The sequence below is a fragment of the Martes martes genome, assembly GCF_963455335.1.
Source record: "Martes martes genome assembly, chromosome: 10".
Classification (NCBI taxonomy): Eukaryota; Metazoa; Chordata; class Mammalia; order Carnivora; family Mustelidae; genus Martes; species Martes martes.
This window is the reverse complement of record NC_137898.1, coordinates 35,190,382-35,210,593: the sequence shown is the minus strand read 5'-3', so window position 1 is coordinate 35,210,593 and position 20,212 is coordinate 35,190,382. Positions and strand designations below refer to the sequence as shown.

The 20,212-nt window shown below is 33.2% G+C and overlaps 1 protein-coding gene across 3 annotated transcripts in view; it reads right to left on the bottom strand.

Annotated features, from left to right (window-relative positions):
* Window positions 1-2,267: 2,267 nt before the first annotated feature.
* KIF18A (kinesin family member 18A) overlaps window positions 2,268-20,212 on the bottom strand; it is an 86,148-nt gene continuing 68,203 nt past the window's right edge. For all 3 annotated transcript variants that reach the window (XM_080817602.1, XM_080817601.1, XM_080817600.1), the window contains 4 exons: window positions 11,942-12,383; window positions 11,051-11,155; window positions 5,673-5,782; window positions 2,268-3,187 (listed from right to left, as the gene is read on the bottom strand). In XM_080817602.1, coding sequence (XP_080673728.1) covers window positions 3,105-3,187; window positions 5,673-5,782; window positions 11,051-11,155; window positions 11,942-12,383 — 740 coding nt within the window. In that variant the 3' untranslated portion in view covers window positions 2,268-3,104. The remainder of the gene's footprint in view (window positions 3,188-5,672; window positions 5,783-11,050; window positions 11,156-11,941; window positions 12,384-20,212) is intronic.

Below are 20,212 nucleotides of genomic sequence, written 5' to 3'. Positions count from 1 at the left end.
TAAATCCCTACCATTTAACTCTATTCTTTAATCCTGTTAACTTTACAGCAATTATTAATCAAGAACACTGATTAAAGACATATTACAACTATTACTTTCTTGGACCTGATGCCCTTTTCTTGGCAGAATATCCCAGGTGAGTCATGTTGTGTGGACCATACTCTGGACACTATGATATACAAATAATACCGAGTACTCAGAAACCTATTCTCAGAAACGGTGTTCAGTGTTAGTGAAAAGACATGGAACGTCCTTGAGGTTCCTCTCTGATCAGTGATCTAATTTCCCACATAAAATTTATTAGTTGTCAGTCCTTACTAAAAGCAATCAATTTGTGATAGTAGTACTTACGAAATTGACACTTAAGGGTATCTGGGTGGCTGAGTTGGATGAGCAACTGCCTTCAGCTCAGCTCATGATCCTGGAGTCCAGAGATCAAGTCCCACATCAGGCTCCCTGCTCAGCAGGGAGTCTGCTTCTCCCTCTGACCTTCCCCCTCTCATGCTCTCTCTCCCTCAAATAAATAAATAAATAAAATCTTAAAAAAAAAAAAAAAAAGAAATTCACACTTAAAAATTTTACAAAGGTGCCCATGCTGCTTTCAAATGTGAGTAAAGAGCCAATTGCAAAACAGTATAAATAGTATGATACAATTTTTGTAAAAAAAAACCAAGTATACAAGTTGCTATATGAGTAAAATGTGTCAGGTGTCAGGACACCTAAATTATCAGCAGTGGTTACAAGTGGAATGATACTGGTAGAGAATAAGGAGGGAGCACATTTTTATTCCTTATAGCTCTTGCCACTTTCTCAAACATTATTTTTAAATAAAAATATAAACTTTTAGTTAAAGTCAATCTATGGTGTTAGAATAGTGGTTACCCCTAGAAGGGAGAGGGAGTGGGACACAAGGGATGCTTCTGGGATACAGATAATTTTCTCTTCCTTGATTGGAGTTCTGGTTACATGGATGTGCTCATTTGATGAAAATTCACTAGCTATATATTTATGCTTAGTCTACTTTTTACATGAATAAAGTTCACTTAAAAACTGTTTTATGGTGACTTATTGAATAGCATTGTTCTAGTTTAAATACATATATTTTATCTTTATTCATATATTCAACAGTTTTATTTCCCCACATTTTATTTTCCCCTTACTTTCTCCTTAACATGGATACATTACAAATGCATTATTATTACAGAAGGCAAAATGGCTAGCTTATAAAAATGGCATGTGAGAAAATCACTCACTCAGACTCAGCCATAAAAAAGGAGATCTTGCCATCTCAACTCAATGTGGATGGACCTTGAGGGTATTATGGCAAGTGCAGTAAGTCAGACAAAGAAAAGTGAATACCACATGATTTTGTTTGTATGTGGAATCTCAAGAACAAAATAAAGCAGAATCTTAAGAACAAACAAAGCAGAAACAGACCCGTAAATACAGAGAACAAACTGGTGGTTGACAGAGGGGAGGAGGGTGGAAGAAGGGGAGAAAAAAATCACTCACACTTCATGGTATGAGGCAGACCATGAGGTATGGTCACTGAATCTTGTTAGCCTGATTCATCAGTACCTGGTACAAGAATATCTTTTGAAACACATAATTTCCTAAAACAGATAGAAAGGAAAAACAGGTGAAAGTGTTAAACATGCAACACAGCTTGTTTCCTAAGATTAAGAGTCATGGTTTTTCTCCCTCTCTGGTTTCCTCTTGTTTCATTTTTTCCTCTCTTCCCCTATGATCCTCTGCTTTCTTTCTTAAATTCCACAAACTGAGGTTGCTGGAGGGGAGGGGAGTTGGGGGATGAGGTAACTAGCTGATAGACATTGGGGAGGGTATGTATTGTTATGATCACTGCGTATTATGTAAGACTGATGAATCACAGACCTATACCCCTGAAATAAAAAATATATTATATATTAATTGAATTTATATTTAAAAAAAAAAGAAAAAAAAACAGACAACATTAAGCCAATGGCTTAATGACAAAGGGATCCCAAGGAAATTGTGTATGGTGGCTCTCCCTATGACAGATTCTGTGTGCACATCTATAAACATGGAACTACCAGACTGAGAAGGAACCTCAAAGACCATTATTGCATCTCATAATCTCTCAACCAGATTTTAAGTTGAGAGACATGACTAAATTAAAAGGTCTAAAATGTTCCAACTTTTTAGGTTGTTTCAACTGTTTAGGTTGTTAAGTGGTTGTTTGCTTAAGTGGAATAGTTCCCAGGCCACATAAAATTCAAAGTGTGTTTAATCAAATATTTATTGCATTCAGAAGAAGAACAGGTCAAACAAGGCAGGTGAACAATATGATCTCATTGCAGCTCTGTATACTTCCTATAGGAGAAGGAATGATTAAAACTTTATCAGTAGGAATACATGGATCATTTTCAGACTTGGTTCTAGTGCCATATATCCTGATCTAATCTGAAACACAAATCTATAAAATTCACATTTTATATAAAATAACAGTTGAAAGTGTGTAAGGGGTACTAACAAGACAGAAAAGCAAACACTGTAAAATCTTTATCTTTAATATACTGAGTAGCAAGGAACAATATTAGTATTTTATCCATGAAGACTACTTAAATAATCTTTACAACTTTGTGGGCACGTATATGTACATTTGTACATCAAAGTATTTTTGGAAAATAAAGTCCTATATATATGATTAAAATAATGTGCGACCAAATAGATCCTGGGCCATAATTTTATTACTTCTAAATTCTTTGTTTAAAAAAAAAAAACAATAAGGATAATTTAACTCACTATTTTCTAAAATGTCCTAATCAATTTGTAGCATAGCAAAACTGACGTGCCACCAAGCCTACTTACGGATTATAAAGGGTAACAAATATTTTAGTAACTTTATTAAAACGTAACCTTTTCTGTTGAAATTTAATATTTGCTTAGAAGACAAAAGAACGAAACAAAGAATTTTATTTTCTGCTTGCTGAAGGTATTTGGGTAAACTTAGGTTTAAGATGGTCTTCTGTTAAAGGTTTTAAATAAGTTTCTGAAAGGGCACTGGCAACAAATCCTTTTGAAAGGAGACTTGTCGATTCCATTTTCCTTGATTTTGAAGTGACTTATCTTAGACTTCCTTTTGAAATACTTCTTCCAAATTTTCTAACCATGTTTGGCTTTACTTTATGGATGTTTCTTTTATAGTCTAGAGAAGAAATAAAAAGACATATAAATATGGTAAAAGTATTCAAAAAGAATTCTCACTATTCATTCAAGTTATAAAAATTTGTTAAAATTATATCCATAAGAAGAAAAATTTATTCTTGAAATTCATAGTTGTTAATTAACATGATTTAAAATATAACACGAAAGAAATATTAATAACATTGGTTTAAAAGTAGAAATTCATTTCTTCATATTCCCTACTGAGTTTTTAGTGTGCACATGTTTACACCCCACCCCCACCCTGGCAGGTATCAAATAACATCACTGAATAAACTATTACATTTAATTTTAGTTCCTTTGAACTAACGAAGACTATTCTACTAGCACTGTTCTCTTTCTTTTTTGCATCATCACTTTTTTCCTCATTTTACAGATTACTTCCCTAAGGCTTCTAAACTTTCATATTTTCCCTATTTTTAGGAGTATAACTTGCATCTAGTACTTCCTTAAGTGCTAATCCTTATTTCTTTTACTTTTCTTATTTCTTACTTCTTTTACTGCCACCTCTCAAATGTCCATTCCTCTGGTTCTTCTTCAGGCTTCACAAGGATTGTCTGCTCAATCAAGTGTTGTTAAAACAGGTGCCACTGACTTCTTTATGGCTCAGTCTCGTCTGTTATCCATTTTCTTGTCACATTAGATTTTAGTTTTAGGGCCACATACTTTCTTGAGAGTATTCTTATTTCTTAGTAAATAGCAGCTACCTTCTTTCCCACTGATGTTCTTTTGTTTTTTTATTTATACACTGTTAGTTGGAGAACTCAGTTGAACATATTCTAAGAAAGACAGTCTCAGTTCTCTCCTACTTTTTCTAGTAATTCCTCTTGCATATATAGGCATTTTCACTTGAATATCCTAATATACATCAACTGTTTCCTTCCCTTAAACTAATACCTCTTTCTAGGTGCTCTATTATCCTTAACAATACATAATCTTTTAAAGTAGCTTTAGCTCTTCTTTGTCCTTTGGCAAGTATTGCAGTTTAGTATCAACTCCTACTTCTTTCTATGTAGAATTATTTTATTCATCTCTCTTTATATATGAGATATTTGATGCACTTTACACCATTCTTAGAAAATATGCATGTTAGAAAAACCAAATCTCTATTTGAGAAGTATCATAAATTTATTATTTGGTTGTACAATTATGGTTTAGTGGAGGATTTTTTCAGGAGACCAATGGGGCAGTACATAGCCATACCAACTACACATACACACTGTTAAAACATTACTAACTTTGGGGTGCTAAACAAAATAATCATAGTAAATTTTATGTTTCAGGACATTTTTATTTGATTTTAAAAATCTGCACAAAAGGCATTTCCACTGAACTTAAGGATGCCACTGGCTACCACGAGAAGTAAGGATTTATCAACACAGTTCGGCAAAGCTATTGAGAAATTTTATATTACGCTAATGAAAGAGCATTGACAGAAACAATAGCAATAGTTTTTTCATGTTATTCTTAGAAACACTCATTAATTCATGAAACCCCTTTAAATTCCAAGTGCTGTAATTACAATTTCCTTTAGGGAAGAAAACAAACTGGGTCTTAATGATCTTGCTATCTGTCACAGAGACTAGCACATATCAGTGCATAGTAAATAAATATTTCTTAAATGAAGTCTTAGGAATTATAGTGTCAGAGAAACAGAGGTCTGAACACCAAAGCCCAGAAACTGGTTTGTGCTGTATACCTCTAACTTCACTAAAGATGTGTTTTTGTTACTATAGAGTCATGTCACCGCCATTTGCAATTGAGAGGATGTAGTCATCTCCATCGGCATCTTTTTCAACTTGATAATAGGAGTTACAATATGACTCTAACTAGGTACAGGCTGAAGCCTGGCCATAATTGTACAAATGAGTCAGAGGGCAAATTATTAAAAATAATAAGAGGAAAATTTCAAGTAGATAAAATTTATCTGTAAAATATAGTTATCATTAACCTATTAAATAATATATTTAGCTAATTATTTCAATTATTAAATTATTTATGAATTCTTCTGCAGTATGAGGCAATATGGACAACAAAAAGGATACAGAATGTAAAGTTACAGGTCTGGCTCCACCATGAACCATATGTGTGATCTCAGGTATTTTCTGTTTTGTGTCTTTTTTTTTAAGATTTTATTTATTTATTTGACAGACAGAGAGAGAGAGACAGCGAGACAGGGAACACAAGCAGGGGGAATGGCAGAGGAGAACCAGGCCTCCCACTCCCAGGGCCCTGGGACCACAACCCGAGCAGAAAGCAGATGCTTAACGACTGAGCCACCCAGGTGCCCGTCTATTTTGGGTCTTAACTCTTCTTATCTGTAACATGGATAATCACACTTAACATCTAATAAATGTGATGAAAGGATAAAAGGAGATTCTAATGAAAACACTGTAAGAAAATGTAAAGTAGTATACATATGTTTGGTAATCATATTATTAGATATCAAATTAAGAGCTGAGACATACCCATTGTTGGTCTGTTTTCTTGTAAATCCTTTTCACTTGCATTATCTTGTCGAATGCGTTTGGCAAATCCAGAATTTACCTCGCCAGTTAATGAAGTATTTGATGCAGAACTATAAGGAAAACCTTTTTATTTTAGTAAAGGATTTTTTGTAAGTTCTTTTTTTCCCATTATTTGGTAAGTTTTACTACATATTCTATATGCAATAAAGATTAAAAAGAAAGTGAAATAATAAAATAAGTTAAGTTACAAAATCCCATAAAAGTAATTGGAGGTACTAAAATACAGTTTTGGCCCATAGGGAAATTTGTTGTGATTTTAATGATATTTATTCAAATTGGAGATTATGATTGTAGATATATGTAGCAATTCAGCAACAAAACATTTTCAGGGTGCTCTGCTAGAATATAAGCCAACACTATTATCCAAAGTGTAGAGATAAAGAGCATCTTGCAAGAGGTGAAAAACTAAGCTCATATTATAACTTTGGAGTGAGAACCTTAATCTGGAGAATCTAAACAAGTGAGATTGTTTGGAAACCTTGTTTTCAAATCAAAGCATGGTAATAGGCTTAGAATCTTTCTCTGATTACTACAATTATAGAAAATGAAATGGAAAGAATGACCTATTTTCATTTGTTTTATCTTAAAAAATTATATTAATCTCATATACTAAAGGGTCAAATTTCCAACTCAATTCCAGTTGACATATTACTACTAAACACCTACTACTATGGTCTCATGTTATAAGATATACAAATAAGTTAGGTAGTAATAACCCCTGTTCTGAAAACTTACATAATGAATAAATAAGACAAATACACAAAATAATATAATGTAAAGTAAAACACAATGTTCTAGGTTTTCAAACTATAGGTTCCTGATTCTAAAAGTAGAGAAACAAAAAAACCAAAAAAACAACTGAAAGATTTTGTGGATGAGATGACTTTGATCTGGGCCCTGAAAAATAACAGTCCAATCCTTCTTAACCCAAAGAGGATCAAGTTTTAACAGGTAGGGTTGGGAAGAGTGAGCATCCCCTCACCATACTGATTGAAATAATCTAATTTTAAGGAGTTTCTGATTAAAAAAGATATCATATACCATTTTACAGGTTGACACTAATTTGATTGTCCTTGCATTAACACTTGGAGGGTTCCCTTTCATGGCAACAATTAGCTCTTATGGTAACCAACCACATGGTAAACTGATGTGGGTTTGTTTGTGGAATACAGAGAAGATGAATTCGTTCTATGGTTATCCAAAGAGGTTGAAAATGACAATTTAATATGATAGCAAAAAAAAAATTAGGCAGAGCATAATGAATGCTGGCAAAAATAATTCAACCTATGTACCTCCCTATTTTTCACCATTTTCCTTATTTTTCTAGGGCCTGTAAGAAAAATGATTAGGTGTAACAAGAAGTAATTTTACCTACTCTGTTCAAGAATATAAATGATATATACCTAAAATGGTAACAAAAAAGTACTAGTATTATGAAAGCAAGGAAATTCAGTTGTAGAAAATCTCTATTCTTAAATGGTGCTAAACTAACTTACAATAATTCTGTTTTGGATACTAAACACCCTTTTTGGATAACATATATACCAGCTAAGGCAAAAATTCTTTTTTGGTCATTTGGTGATTTTTCTTTAAATATACAGATCATTGTCATTAGTTACTTTTGATAGGTGTTGGTTTTCCCAACAATATATATTTAAATTATTTTTATTATTTTATGGAATGATTTTTACTTTAGTTAGTTCTAGAACATCAGTGTTTACTAATAAATTGTTTTTTACTTGAAAATTAGGCTTTTGAATAAATCTATCTGAAAGAAACTTCATGTTTCTAGGAATGAAAAAAAAGCCTAATAAAATAAATTGTATATTTATATATATATAAAATACATGCAAACATTTTTTAGGATTTAGATAAGATAATCCACTGGTGAAATGTTTAACACTCATGTTATAAATTTATTTTAGATTTATGTTGGATCATAAAGACTTAAAATTGGTATGAGTGAAAATTCAAATTATGTTAAAGACTATATTAAGAAGAAATTTAAAGACTTCTCTAGTTATGTGCCAAATTATATTTCTATAACTATTAATGAAAGTTAAGATTTAACCTTTTGTTCCCTTATATAAATAATATGTTTTTGCTTAATTAACATTTGCATCTCATATTCTTTTAGTTGAGATAATTTCTAGTTGGAAGCTTTAAATGTCTTTCAAAACAAACCAAAAATGTGTGACAAGCCTGAGACCCATTTCTGGGTGCTATGAAAGATTATGAAATAAACAAAAACCAACTAACTAAATACACAGAGCAAACAACCCCCCAAAACTTTGATTAATATAATTTATAAATAAAACTTTACATATATATTATATTTATATATTTGGTAGGATGATTTAAAATAGTATGTTACAGTGATATTAAATGAATAAAAATTATTAAAATTAATATTATTAAAAAATTAATATTCTCAATTTAAGTAGTAACTAAAAAATTGAGTTCTGTAGGTTTTTAGAATAACCAGTGCTTTTGGATTCCAAATTTTTTTTCAGAGAGAAAAACTGATACAAACTAAATAAAATAATGATACACACGGAGACTTCCCTTCTAAAAAAAAAGTATTAGAATACACACACACACATACACCCCTAAATATGTACATAAAGGTGCCAAGTGGAAAATACCAGAGTTTATTACTCTCAAAGTCATGTAGGTTTAATTGGGGAAAAGGAAGATTAAAAAAAAAAGTAATTATGTACACTTCTAGCATTAATCTCTTTTAACCTTAGTTAATGGCAGGATCTAATTATTGGTACCAGAGGGAATGTAATAGAGCAATTAATAGGCTGTGAGAAATCTTACTTTCTTTATATGTCCTTTAATATTATTTCACAATATTAGTTGGTCATGTGGAAGCTCTTTAATTCATTTAATTCTTTAATTCATCTAAAACCACTCTGAATATACAATTTACATACCTAGACATTTCTTAAAAAGCATTTGATTTTTATAATGATTATGTGTACATTTTAAATTGCTATTAGCTATAAGATTTTGCTACACCTTAGTTAACACAACAGAATTGTGAAGAACCAGAAAAGTCACCAACACTAATTAATGAAAGAATAACACAATCCACCCAATGAAAATTAGTGTTAAGATGGTGATGGTTATCTACGGTCACTCATTAAGTGACTGATACCCATACATGAGTCAGACAAATTGCATCATTTAAATTTGTGCCATAGCAAAATACAGACTTTTAAATGTCATGGAATTAGTTAGAGGTATTCCGAAAAAAATCAGTCTATTAATTTTAAATCTACATTCCAAGACTTTGCTGTACTTTGGAGGAAAATGACAGATCCTAAATGCACCTGATAATCCTCTATGTGGTACAAGTAGACTATTTGTAAATTTGTTTAGACTAGCCCAGGGGAGAACAGGTTCATGGTGAAAAATAGGGAACTTATAATAAGAGTTATTCTATCTTAGGATCTGGTACTCTTTTCCCCATAATCACATGTCAAAGAAAAAGAGTTAAAGCAAGTCAGAGCCATTTTACAATATAACCACTCACTATGTCTTGTCATTGCATTCAGTGTTGTGGCATGTAAAGACTATATAATGGACTTCATATCATATAACTCACTATATTTAAGATTCTTCCTTGTCTTAGATTTTTAGCTGCTTTATTGCCATGTACCTAGGTATGTTTCTCTGTGTATTAATGTTGCTTGTAGTCTGCAGAACTTCTCAAATCTGTGATTAGTTACCTTCTGTCAGTTTTGGAAAATTATTAGCCAGCCTCTCCTCAAACACTGTTTTCCCTCATTCTTTTTCTCATTCTTTCTGGGACTCAAAATATGTACATGCTAGACCTTTCTGGGTCCTATATATCTTTTTTTACTCTTCTCCATATTTTCTGTCTTATCCCTCTGTACATTGGTTTAGATATTTTTCTGTCAACCTATCTTCCAGTTCACTAAACTCTCTTCTGCTGTATCTAATCTATTAAATATTTATTTATTCTTAATTTCAGTAGATTCTAATTTTTCAGTTCTAGAATATTCATTTGATTCATTTTAATACAATTCAATTCTTTGGGAAATTGTCACTATTTTGTTGAACTTAATCACAGTTGAATTTTTAAAGTCCCTACTTGATACTTTAACTATCTGAATCACTTATGGATATGGGTTTTTAGTCATTTGGTTCTGTCTACTGACATACTTGGTAATTTTTGCTTACGTGCTAAACACGTAAAAAGACCCCAAAACTGTAGATGTTCTAGTTGTTATATTTCTCCAGAAGTGATTTAATTTTCTTCTGGCTAGCAGGCAGAACAGAGATAGATCACCTTGATCCAAAAGCGACTTGACTTAATCTGAGGTCTTTTTCAGGCTTTCAAGGACTGGTTTATTTCTGGTTTGCCCTACTACTAGAGCACAGGCCTTCAAGGGTCTCAAATAAAATCCTGGGGGTTCAACAGCATCTTTTCTTCTCAATAATCCCTGAACAGTTTTTGTATCCTAGCCCTATGAGAATGTTAAAATTCTGCTTAATATTTTAGCTTCTTTGCTTTGTTTCTTGGCCTCTTATACCAGAGTTCAGACTGTGGCAAATATCTTAAGGGCAAAAGCTACAGACAGAATTATTTTGTTTTCCCAACTCGGTGAGACTGCTGATAGCTGCAGGCTTCCATTTTGTGCTTGGGTTCTATACTTGATGCCATGAGTTGGCAAATACTAAATGGAAAATGAGGCAAAGAAAGTTTGGCTCTCTACAGCTTGTTTTCCTTTCCTCTGGATCTTAGACCTTCAGGTCCTGGTTGTCTTGGTTGGTCTCCAGCGCCTTGAAAGCAGCTGTTGGTTGTATTTATCACGTTTTGTAACTGTTTTTGATAGGTGGCTTGGTCTCATATAAGCTATATTGTCAAAGCCAGAAACATAAGTCTCTTCACTCATTACATTTTAGTCATATGTCAAAATCCATTAAAGTAAAACAATTTTAGGACTGAAGAAATTCATTAATGTATAAAAAGAAAAATACCAAATGAGTAAAAGTTGTCACCAGAAGAAAAGTTAAAATTATATGACATTTTTGGAGGCCAGACGACTTTTCAATTTATTTTTTATAATCTGAGATAGAGAATACTTTATGTAACTATCAAGTAAAATACTTGGACTTTATCGAGATCTCCCTTTGATAATATAAATCCAGTGCTGCATTCAGAGCAATTAATTATATGTACATTTAAACATGAATTCACAGTTTCATACAAGAAATAAAAAGGAGCTATAGGAAACAAAGTGTAAAGAGGATCTTATGTAAGCACCGTTTATGGTTAATTGTACCTTGTGAACTTTCGTTTCCTTTTGGCAGTAACAGTCATTGCCATGTAGGATGGTACTATGCTTGGTATAGGTAGAGGACGTTTAGTTGAGAATGAAGAGGCAAGCCTGTATATTAGATAATAAAAAATAAAAAGAATAATTTTGATTTGTATTATGGAGAAAAAGGGGGCATACACTTTCATAATTAGAATACCATTTCATATGAATATATAAAGAAAAGTATTATTCTAGATCCTCTCTTACTTGCCCTGGGGTTTTCTTTTCTCTTTTTTATATCATAAAAAGAGTTGCTCTCAAAAGAGATTTCTGCATCCCAATAGCATAGAAAGGTGAAGGTATCATTCTTCTCATATTTGGAATACCTGTTACTATACAGATGAAGTGTACAGGATATGAAAGGAGAAGTGAGACAAAATGAGAAGGATGTTTGCTTGGATGACATGTAGTCAACCATACATTGGAAATATGATGATTCAGGGTAAGTTGGGATTTGCTAAACGTCAATAAAAAAATGTGAGATTTCCTTTAGTGAACGTATTAATAAACAATAATAAACGTAGTAATACTCCGATGATGGCTTATATTATCTAACTTTGGAGTATATAGAACAACTAAATATATCTTAAGGTTTCTTCTAGCCTACTGAGGGTCAATCAACTAAGATATCAAATTAAAGGCTTTAAAATACTGTGTTAGTGGATTAATATTTAGAAAGACAAGATTAAATGAAGGTAAAACACTGACTTTTGTAATCAAGATTGCATGCTTAACTCATGAAATAGACCTTAAATATAACTAAAGAAGAAAAAGGAAGCTATGGTTTAAAGGCTATGTAAATAACAAAACAAGAACAAAAACAAATGAAGACTTGGCAAATAACTCTTTTTGTACCTTTGTAAAATGTTATCGTTTGACAGTGGTTCTTGTTCAGGTAATTTACTCTTCAAGCTCCTGGTGCCTTCACATATAGTAAATGTAGAGTCCAAATCTTCTTGTCTATATTCTTTTCTCCTGCTGAGAGGAGTATCTACTTCACATAACATTTTCAGAGAATTATCACTGTTTACACTTGAGCTGATGGTCTGAAAACCTGTAGTATGTGATGATGGTTTTAATAAAGTTACTACAGATGAATTTTGAGATGTTTTTCTATAGTCTTCTGGTGTATACACAATAGGTTGAAGTTCTTTGCTGAGAGAATCATTGAGCTGCAAACTTTCAGACAGTGCAGACTTCTGGGGATGTTTTGCTTTCAAGGGAGAAGGCATGAGCTTTCTTCGGGTTCTTTTTTGTGGAGGAATTTTAAGTAGATTAGATTCACCTGGAGATGTGCCTATTCAATAAAGTTAAAAAGAATCTCAATAATGGCACCTAGTTTTCCAATAACCCTATGAGTTCAACAACAACAACAACAACAACAATAATAAATAATAATAAATAATAAAGTACATTTTCTGTCAACTGATGAAAATTTAAAAGAAAGCTGGAAAGAAAAACAAAAACATAGATTATTGATAATAATTTCAAATAACATTAATGAGCTCATTATAAAGATATTCTAGAACAGAAATAATAAATGGCTAATATCAATACTAATTTGTAGATATAGCAAAATTGAGGCTTTTATGTTTTAGATTTCAGATAAGAAAAACGTATTCAACAACCACAGGAACAGAGATTAGTAACTTATTCTATTAAAAACATCACCAGTTATTTGTTAATTGAGTGGAAGTCTAGTCTAAATTAACAGGAATGGCAATGACCAATAAAATTCTAGGTGGATGAATAAATGAAATCTGTTATGATCTCAGGTACGGTGGTTAATTAAGCATTCTGATTGTTTCCTATGCCATACCCAATTCATAGATTTTTCAGAAATTAGATTAATACCTTAAGATAAATGAACATAAGTTGAAGAGGTCAGAGTACTCTTGCATGAACCTCATCACTCTGTACAAGTTAGTCTCCCAAATGTCAAGAGGTCACCAAGTTTAACGAACTTTTCTTAGCCCTATCCTACAACTTCTGAAGCTTTTCAAAATGATTTCCCTACTACCTCTTCAACATGTCACTTTATCTCCCTTCATCTAGTAAATGTATATATTTCCCTAAAGAAATACACTCTTATTTGTAATTATCCCCTTGCCACTACTTTTTCAGTCACGTGGGTCCAAATAACAAATTTTTACCATTTCCTCGCATTTTCCAACTTCCACCAATCCTAGCTCTCCTACACTTAAAATTAAGACGTAATTCTGATCATGTCATTCTTCTGATTAAAAACTTCTAGTGACTTTAACATAAACATGATATCTAGAGATCGTCAGTAGGAAATTCTTTTCTTGGTCCAAAATTAAGAGACAAATTGTCTTGTTTAAACTTATTCCCACAATCTAGACATGCTTAAATATTTGCCTCTCAAACATTTTTTAAAAATATATAAAGCAATGATTGCATACATTAACAATAAACTTCATCAACTCGAGTACGCTAATCTTGTATTTCTTAGTTAACTTTTTATGTTTTGCCTGTTTCATTCATGGTGACTTCAGGTGCCTGACATGAAGTAACTTTGCTTCAAGTGTACTTTCCAGGAAAGAAACTACAATGTATATTTCTGCCTATGTTTTTAAATCATGCAATAGAATTCCCAATTGATGTTAGATTTGCTTTATGATATAATACTAACTTAAATAACACTGAAACCTGAATCATTGTTATATATTTCAATAAAGCAATTCAAACTCTCAACCAAGTTAGAAAATACACTTAATAACAATCACCAACAGAACATGCATTATTATTATTATGTTAGTTCATGATAGGCTCTACTATGGCTAGGTTGACAATTACCCTCTAGGAAAGACAACTGAAAAACAGGAAGAAAAATATGATCCCTGTTCTACTAAGGAATTTTACTTTTCTGAGAACTAGATAAATGAGATCCAGATCTTAAAATAATTTTCCACTCCCTTTAACATGACATTTGTCAAATTTTCCATTACCAGATATTTTTATACTAATGCTGCAGTGTAAAGACAGTTACTTTTCTCCACTGTGCTGCTACCACCAATTTGGTGGCTATTAATAGCTGGAAGATTAACTTCTTTTCCCCTGAGAGGCAGCAGGGGTATATAGAAGATAGAAAACTATATCGAGGATAGAGAGCTGAACTAGAAGTCAGGAGACTTGGATTCTATTTCTGGCTTCAGCAACAACTCACTGAGTGACCTTGGACAACTCATTTAAGCAGTGTGAGCATTAATACCCCCCCCTCCCAAAAAGGGGATACCACATATACAGGGAATTTTCTAGGATTGGACAATATCTATAAAATACTTAGGGTTCAAAGAAAGGCTCTAGAAATGTAAATATGCTTCAACTGTTAGCATTAATACTTTCATACAGAAAGTTGTAATTTACTTTCCAGTACTCTATCAATACTTAAACCACAGTTATCATTAAAAGGATACATTTCAAACAATGTCTCACTTTCCATTTATCAGTTACCTAGTTTATCAAGGTTGATGATAAATTGTAATATAAACAAAAATATTGTTAAATCACACACATCTAAGTGTTCTTTGAAAATGCAGGCTTTATAACAGTATTTTAAACTTAAAACATAATGGAACATGAAATCTCAAGACATAAGGATTATCCAGAGTCACTATTTTTCTTGTACATAGTATCTAGAGAGGGATAATTCCTGGAGTGCCACTGGGCAAATTCCCATGATAGTGGGCCACTTTCCCCCTACTGTTTGTAAAAAAAACAACAACATGGAAATGGAGGTCTTCCATAAGACACTGAAGAAATATCCACCTGTTCTCTGGGATAATATGAATATACATCCAACATCAAATTTTGATATAATTAGACTAACAGTTTGTCAGTAAAATCAATAGCAATGTTAAAATGATGTATCTCTAGCCATAATTCTGCTCTCCAGGAAGGATAAATTTGGTAACTTGAAGGAGAAACATGGGGATGGGGTAGTTAATACAGATTCACACCATTGTTTTCCTGAGCCTGGAAGAAGAGATGCTATAAAAATACAGCATATGCAAAACACAAATCCACAGGGTTCTTTTCTTTTTATCTCTTCAACTATTAAATACATACAATAATAAGAAGGGGGCAGAAAACAGATGGTCAATTCAGGATTACTTAGGCTGACTAGTTCATCAGAAAAGTTCAGAAGATAACCTGAGCAAAAACAAGATTTAAAGATTTAATTACAAACTCAACAGTCACTCTACTGTAACTACAAGGGGATTATGTCTCCATTTAATCCATGGAAAGTAAAAGAACACCATAAGCTGATATTTCAGTTTGAATATGATTTCCAGAATATATAAATACAATTATATAACAAACAATCATTCTCCTTTAGCTAGTTAGGCAATAAAGTACATTAAGTGGGTATGGCAAACTGGAGTGTTGGGCTAGGGGTACTGTACATTTTCACAGGCTTTCAGGAACTTTGAGTATGCTAGCTCTATGTCTATAAAAGAGATCTGCTGTACTTTTCCATTAGAGGATGTACAGTAACTTTCCAGAAGACAAGGCTTGGGGTGGTTATAGTTTCCCCTGATTCAGCCTGAGAAAATACTATCTAACAAGATTCTATGATTCTTGGGCCTACAGTGTGGAAATGATAAAGAAGGAACCTCAAGGCAGATTATAATTCCTTTAAAAAGTCTTCATGAAATGAGAAAAGGAATCATGTAGTTATAGACTTTCAGAACAAGGGACTCTAAAAGATGATGATAGCCAATAAAATACCTCAGTAATGTGGATGTCACACAGGAGAAGATAGAAAATTAAAGTGCATTGTTGTAAGGTAGGCTCTTAAAAAGTGGAATAAAACGATTAGTTGCCACTTGGGAGGATAGCAAGTCTTCTTTCCTGGGTCTTTCATCTAAAAAAACAGGCCACTACATCATATATTTGAGTGTAGTGGGTAGTAATGTATCTTATGGTCTAGAAAAAGCAGTTTTGGGACTTTAACTGTCTAACACATTGTAGGTGTACTGCATTTCTATTGACCTGAAATGATTATGATACATGGCATATATGTGAATATGTTGAAATTCATTTCCAGATAATAACAATAACCATATTGTCAATACATTTAGAAGAAGTCACTACTAATAATTTCAATCTAGGAACAATGTTTAATTATGAAAGGAAAAAAAAAAGTTTTCATCAGCTGTGGTACAAGAGAAACAACTAAGAGGATTGTATCAGCATAAAAAGGAGCCATTGTTCATCCACTCAGTATTAAGCACCTGCCATGTGTTCCAGAACTTTGACAGGTTTTGAGAATCTAGCAGGAAACAAGACATTTAAGAACTTACATTTGGGGGGGAAGAGGCAGAAAAATAAATTATCTTAATTAAGATAATCATGACAAATGAGTTGGAAAAACAATAAAACAAATGGAATAGAGTGATGGGAGATAGGTGGGTATTCATTAGATGGCAGGGGAAGGCGATTCTAAAGGTGAGATGTGAGATGTGTGATCTGAGACTTGAATGGCTGTGGAGGAGCCAGTTCTATGAAGAGTGGGGAAAGAAGCAGAGGAAATAGCAAGAGCAAAGACCTGACGGCAACAATAAATTTGTTGAACTCAAGGAAGAGAAAAAAGGCTAATATTGAAGTGTAGTGAGTCAGAGAGAGAAGAAAAATAAGAAGAGACTAAAGAGATCAAAAGGGGCCAGCCTGTGTTAGGGTTTACGAACAAGAAAAAGATCTGGATATATTCCAAGTGCAAAGGAATATCTGTGGAAGATTATTTTAAACATGGGTGTGATGAGATCTGATTTATGTTTGTAAAAAAGACTGCCTTGTTTATGGTGTGGAGAACAGAATATAAGTGGGTAAGAGAGGAAACAAAGAAATCAGTAACACATTATAGCTATAGCTAAGGCAAAACATAATGAGAACCTGGACTAGACTGGTAGTAGTAGTGATTGATGTGGGAAGGCTGTTATAATCAAATAACCAGATTAAAATTATATAAAGTAGATTCAAAACATTTTCAATGACATACATGGGTGTGATTAGCTGCCCAACAACCAGGACCAAAGATAAGTTCACACAAAGCAGTAGTATTTTGTATAATTTAATCAACAGAAATGGACAACTTTCAGTGAAACCATGAACCATTTTTATATGAACAATTACAGAAAAGTTCAAAAGGTCCTAAATGTCATTTCCTCAAATTTGACATTCTTTTGTTCCTGACATCCCCCTTTCCCCAGCCCACTCATTCCATTTGAGGTCCTGTACTCTACTGTGGAGCTCTGACCCACGTAAATGCAGGTGTCTTGGAATCTGCTTCCTTCCCTGTCTAGTTTGCATGTTCATGGACTTGAGCAGCAGATACTCTCGGGTTTGAGGATACAGTTACTTATTCAGAGATGATGGCTGTTATCATCATGCTTGGGTAGTGGTGAAAGGGAAGAAAGGGAGAGAGGCTAAGTAGGAAATGGTTCTAGAAAAGGGTGGCAGAAAGAAAATTACTGAAAATGGACTTTGGCTCCTAGGAATTTGTGCGAAGGGAGGGAAAGATTTAAGTTAACAGAATAATACAGAAAGAGCACCCTTGTTTAGGTTAAGCAGTCTACTTTCTCTGCAAATTCACCCTCAAGCCACTGACATGGATTTATCTTTAGTTCTAGGCATAGATATACTATGATTTCAGATATAAAGACTGGCTGCTCCACTCTCAATACCTTGTTAATTGTTGTATTCACTTCCTTAAAAAGGAGCCACTGTCTTCTGATCCATATTTAGTGAGGCTTCAAAATGCAAAATATGATCCTGTAATGAGTGCATTTTGATCATATAACACATGATACACATGCTATGAGAACCTTCTCTTTTGGATAGGGGAGGAAGACAGAAAGGAATAGAATACTTGGAAAAATTTCTCACTGGAAGAACCAGTTACTTGGTAGGCTTCACCTTATATATGTCACTTTACTTTAGAAACACCCATAGTATAAGAAGGGCTATGAAGGTTAACTTTGCAAAAGACAAATGATTTTTAACCAAGATACTAACTTGAGGAGAGACATCTAGCTTCCCTTCCAGATTTCCTTTAAAACACCATATACTGTAACAAAAATAGGAGGAAACTTTTCCTAATACTGGTAATAAGGAAGAATATCATCTGCACCGCAGAATATTTGGGGACTTTAGGAAAGATACTATGTAGCTAGAATTGGAATAAAGGGAGGCTTGGGGGAAGAATAACAAAATAATAAATAACAAAAATATCCCCCCTCTTCATTGTTCAGTGCTGTCCCTGGGACTTCAGAAAAAGACACTGGCTAAATGTTACTAAAGCCCCTAAGGAAGGAATAGGGATGAGGGAGTAGGTGAGGTAAAAGGAGAAAGGGTGAGACAAGGCTATGGGATACAGTAAAATGGTAATATACTGCTAAATACTAGCAGTAGCACTAAGAGGCCCCCAAATCCAGTCCTGGCCCAGCTGTCTCAGTATTGAAAGGAACACTGAACAGAAAGTGGGCCTTGCTCCCAGCATTGGTGGCCACATCATCTATGGATGAGAATCTCTTAGGCAAAAAGGCGAAGTTTCTAGCTTAGACTACCTATGGCTCTGGTTCCTGTTCTATATTCTTGGGCTGTTAGATCCATGAAAAGGAATGCATTTGCCAACACCCCATTTCTGGACTTTAATTTCTACTGATTATCAGTTATAGTAAGTACTTATAATAAGTGTAGAGGGAACTTCATTGGATCTGTAAAAGGATAATATAAAGGAATGGCATACAGACTTAGGCCTTCTGATAACCCAGATGCATGTTCTTCACCCCTACACAAGACTGAGTCTCTACCATAGGGAGAATTAAATCAACTAGGGTAAGGATAAATAAAACATGTGCCATTCACAATTTCACTGTTATTTAAAGTCATAAATCTATGAATTAATACTCATTAAATTAAGTAGTATGTAAATTCTACTTACAGCATGGTCCTAATTTTTAAAACAAATAAAAAGTTCAACCAAAACAAATCAAAGCATACACATACAGATTCTGTAAACAAAAAAGGGGGGAAAAGTCACAGAAAACCGAGCAGAAGAAAATATGGCATAATCTATAAAATATTAGCATAGATTATGATTGGAAAAATTCTGAGTGATCTTATTTTCTTCTTTAAGCATTTGACCACTTTTAATAATAAATATATATTGCTTCTTTAAAATTATAAATAACAATTTTTTTTTAAATGAGCAATGTAAGCTGTGGGACAAAAGTGAATAAAAATCCAGCTCTTTCAAGCCTCAGAAAGTCTCTGGTCTTTGAACGTATAGGGTGAAGCTAAACCAGAACTGACTGAAAGCCTGCATAAGGAAGTTGCACCCCCCAAAATTCCTTTACCCCATCACTATCACCTGTACTGATAGGTGACTCTTCCTTTGTCACCCTGTTAGAAGACACAAGTTACTCTCTGGACAACTTGAGACTCATGGCCTACATGCACAGCTAACACTAGCGGTTTTTAATAATTTCTCAATAATGAATGCTTACAGATTTTTCTCTTACTTCTTCAATATACTGGTGTTGGGCTTATACATCTCCTAAATGTAAAATCAGAGTTCTTTATAGATAAACTCTAATAATAAAAAGACCTAATAAGTATTGACATTTTCAGGCTCCCCCAAACTGACTGTTTCTGGATATCACCAAAAATCAAAGCTGAAAGACCTAACTATGTACAAAGAATATAACCAGGGTAACCAGCTATTTGAGGATATGTCTTTCAACATGATAGAACATAGTACTACATACAGAAAAAAAGTGAAAGGAAATAGACATTGTAGAAATAGAAGAGTACATTAGAATAATCATAATTAGTATCTTCAGAGAGATGAAAAAATATTGCATTCATCAAACAGAAACAAAGTGCTATGGAAAGAAACCCTGACTTACTAAAAAGAGCTCTTAGAAATTTAAAATATGAGAGGGAGAAAAAACTCAAAAGAAAACTTTTATGATAAAGTTGAGGACATCTCCCAGAACCAAAAGAGGTAAGTACTAGAAGGCAGATAAAAGAATTAAGGATCAATCCAGGAGATTCGACATCAGATTAGTAATTGTCCAAAGACAGAACAGAAAGTAGGGA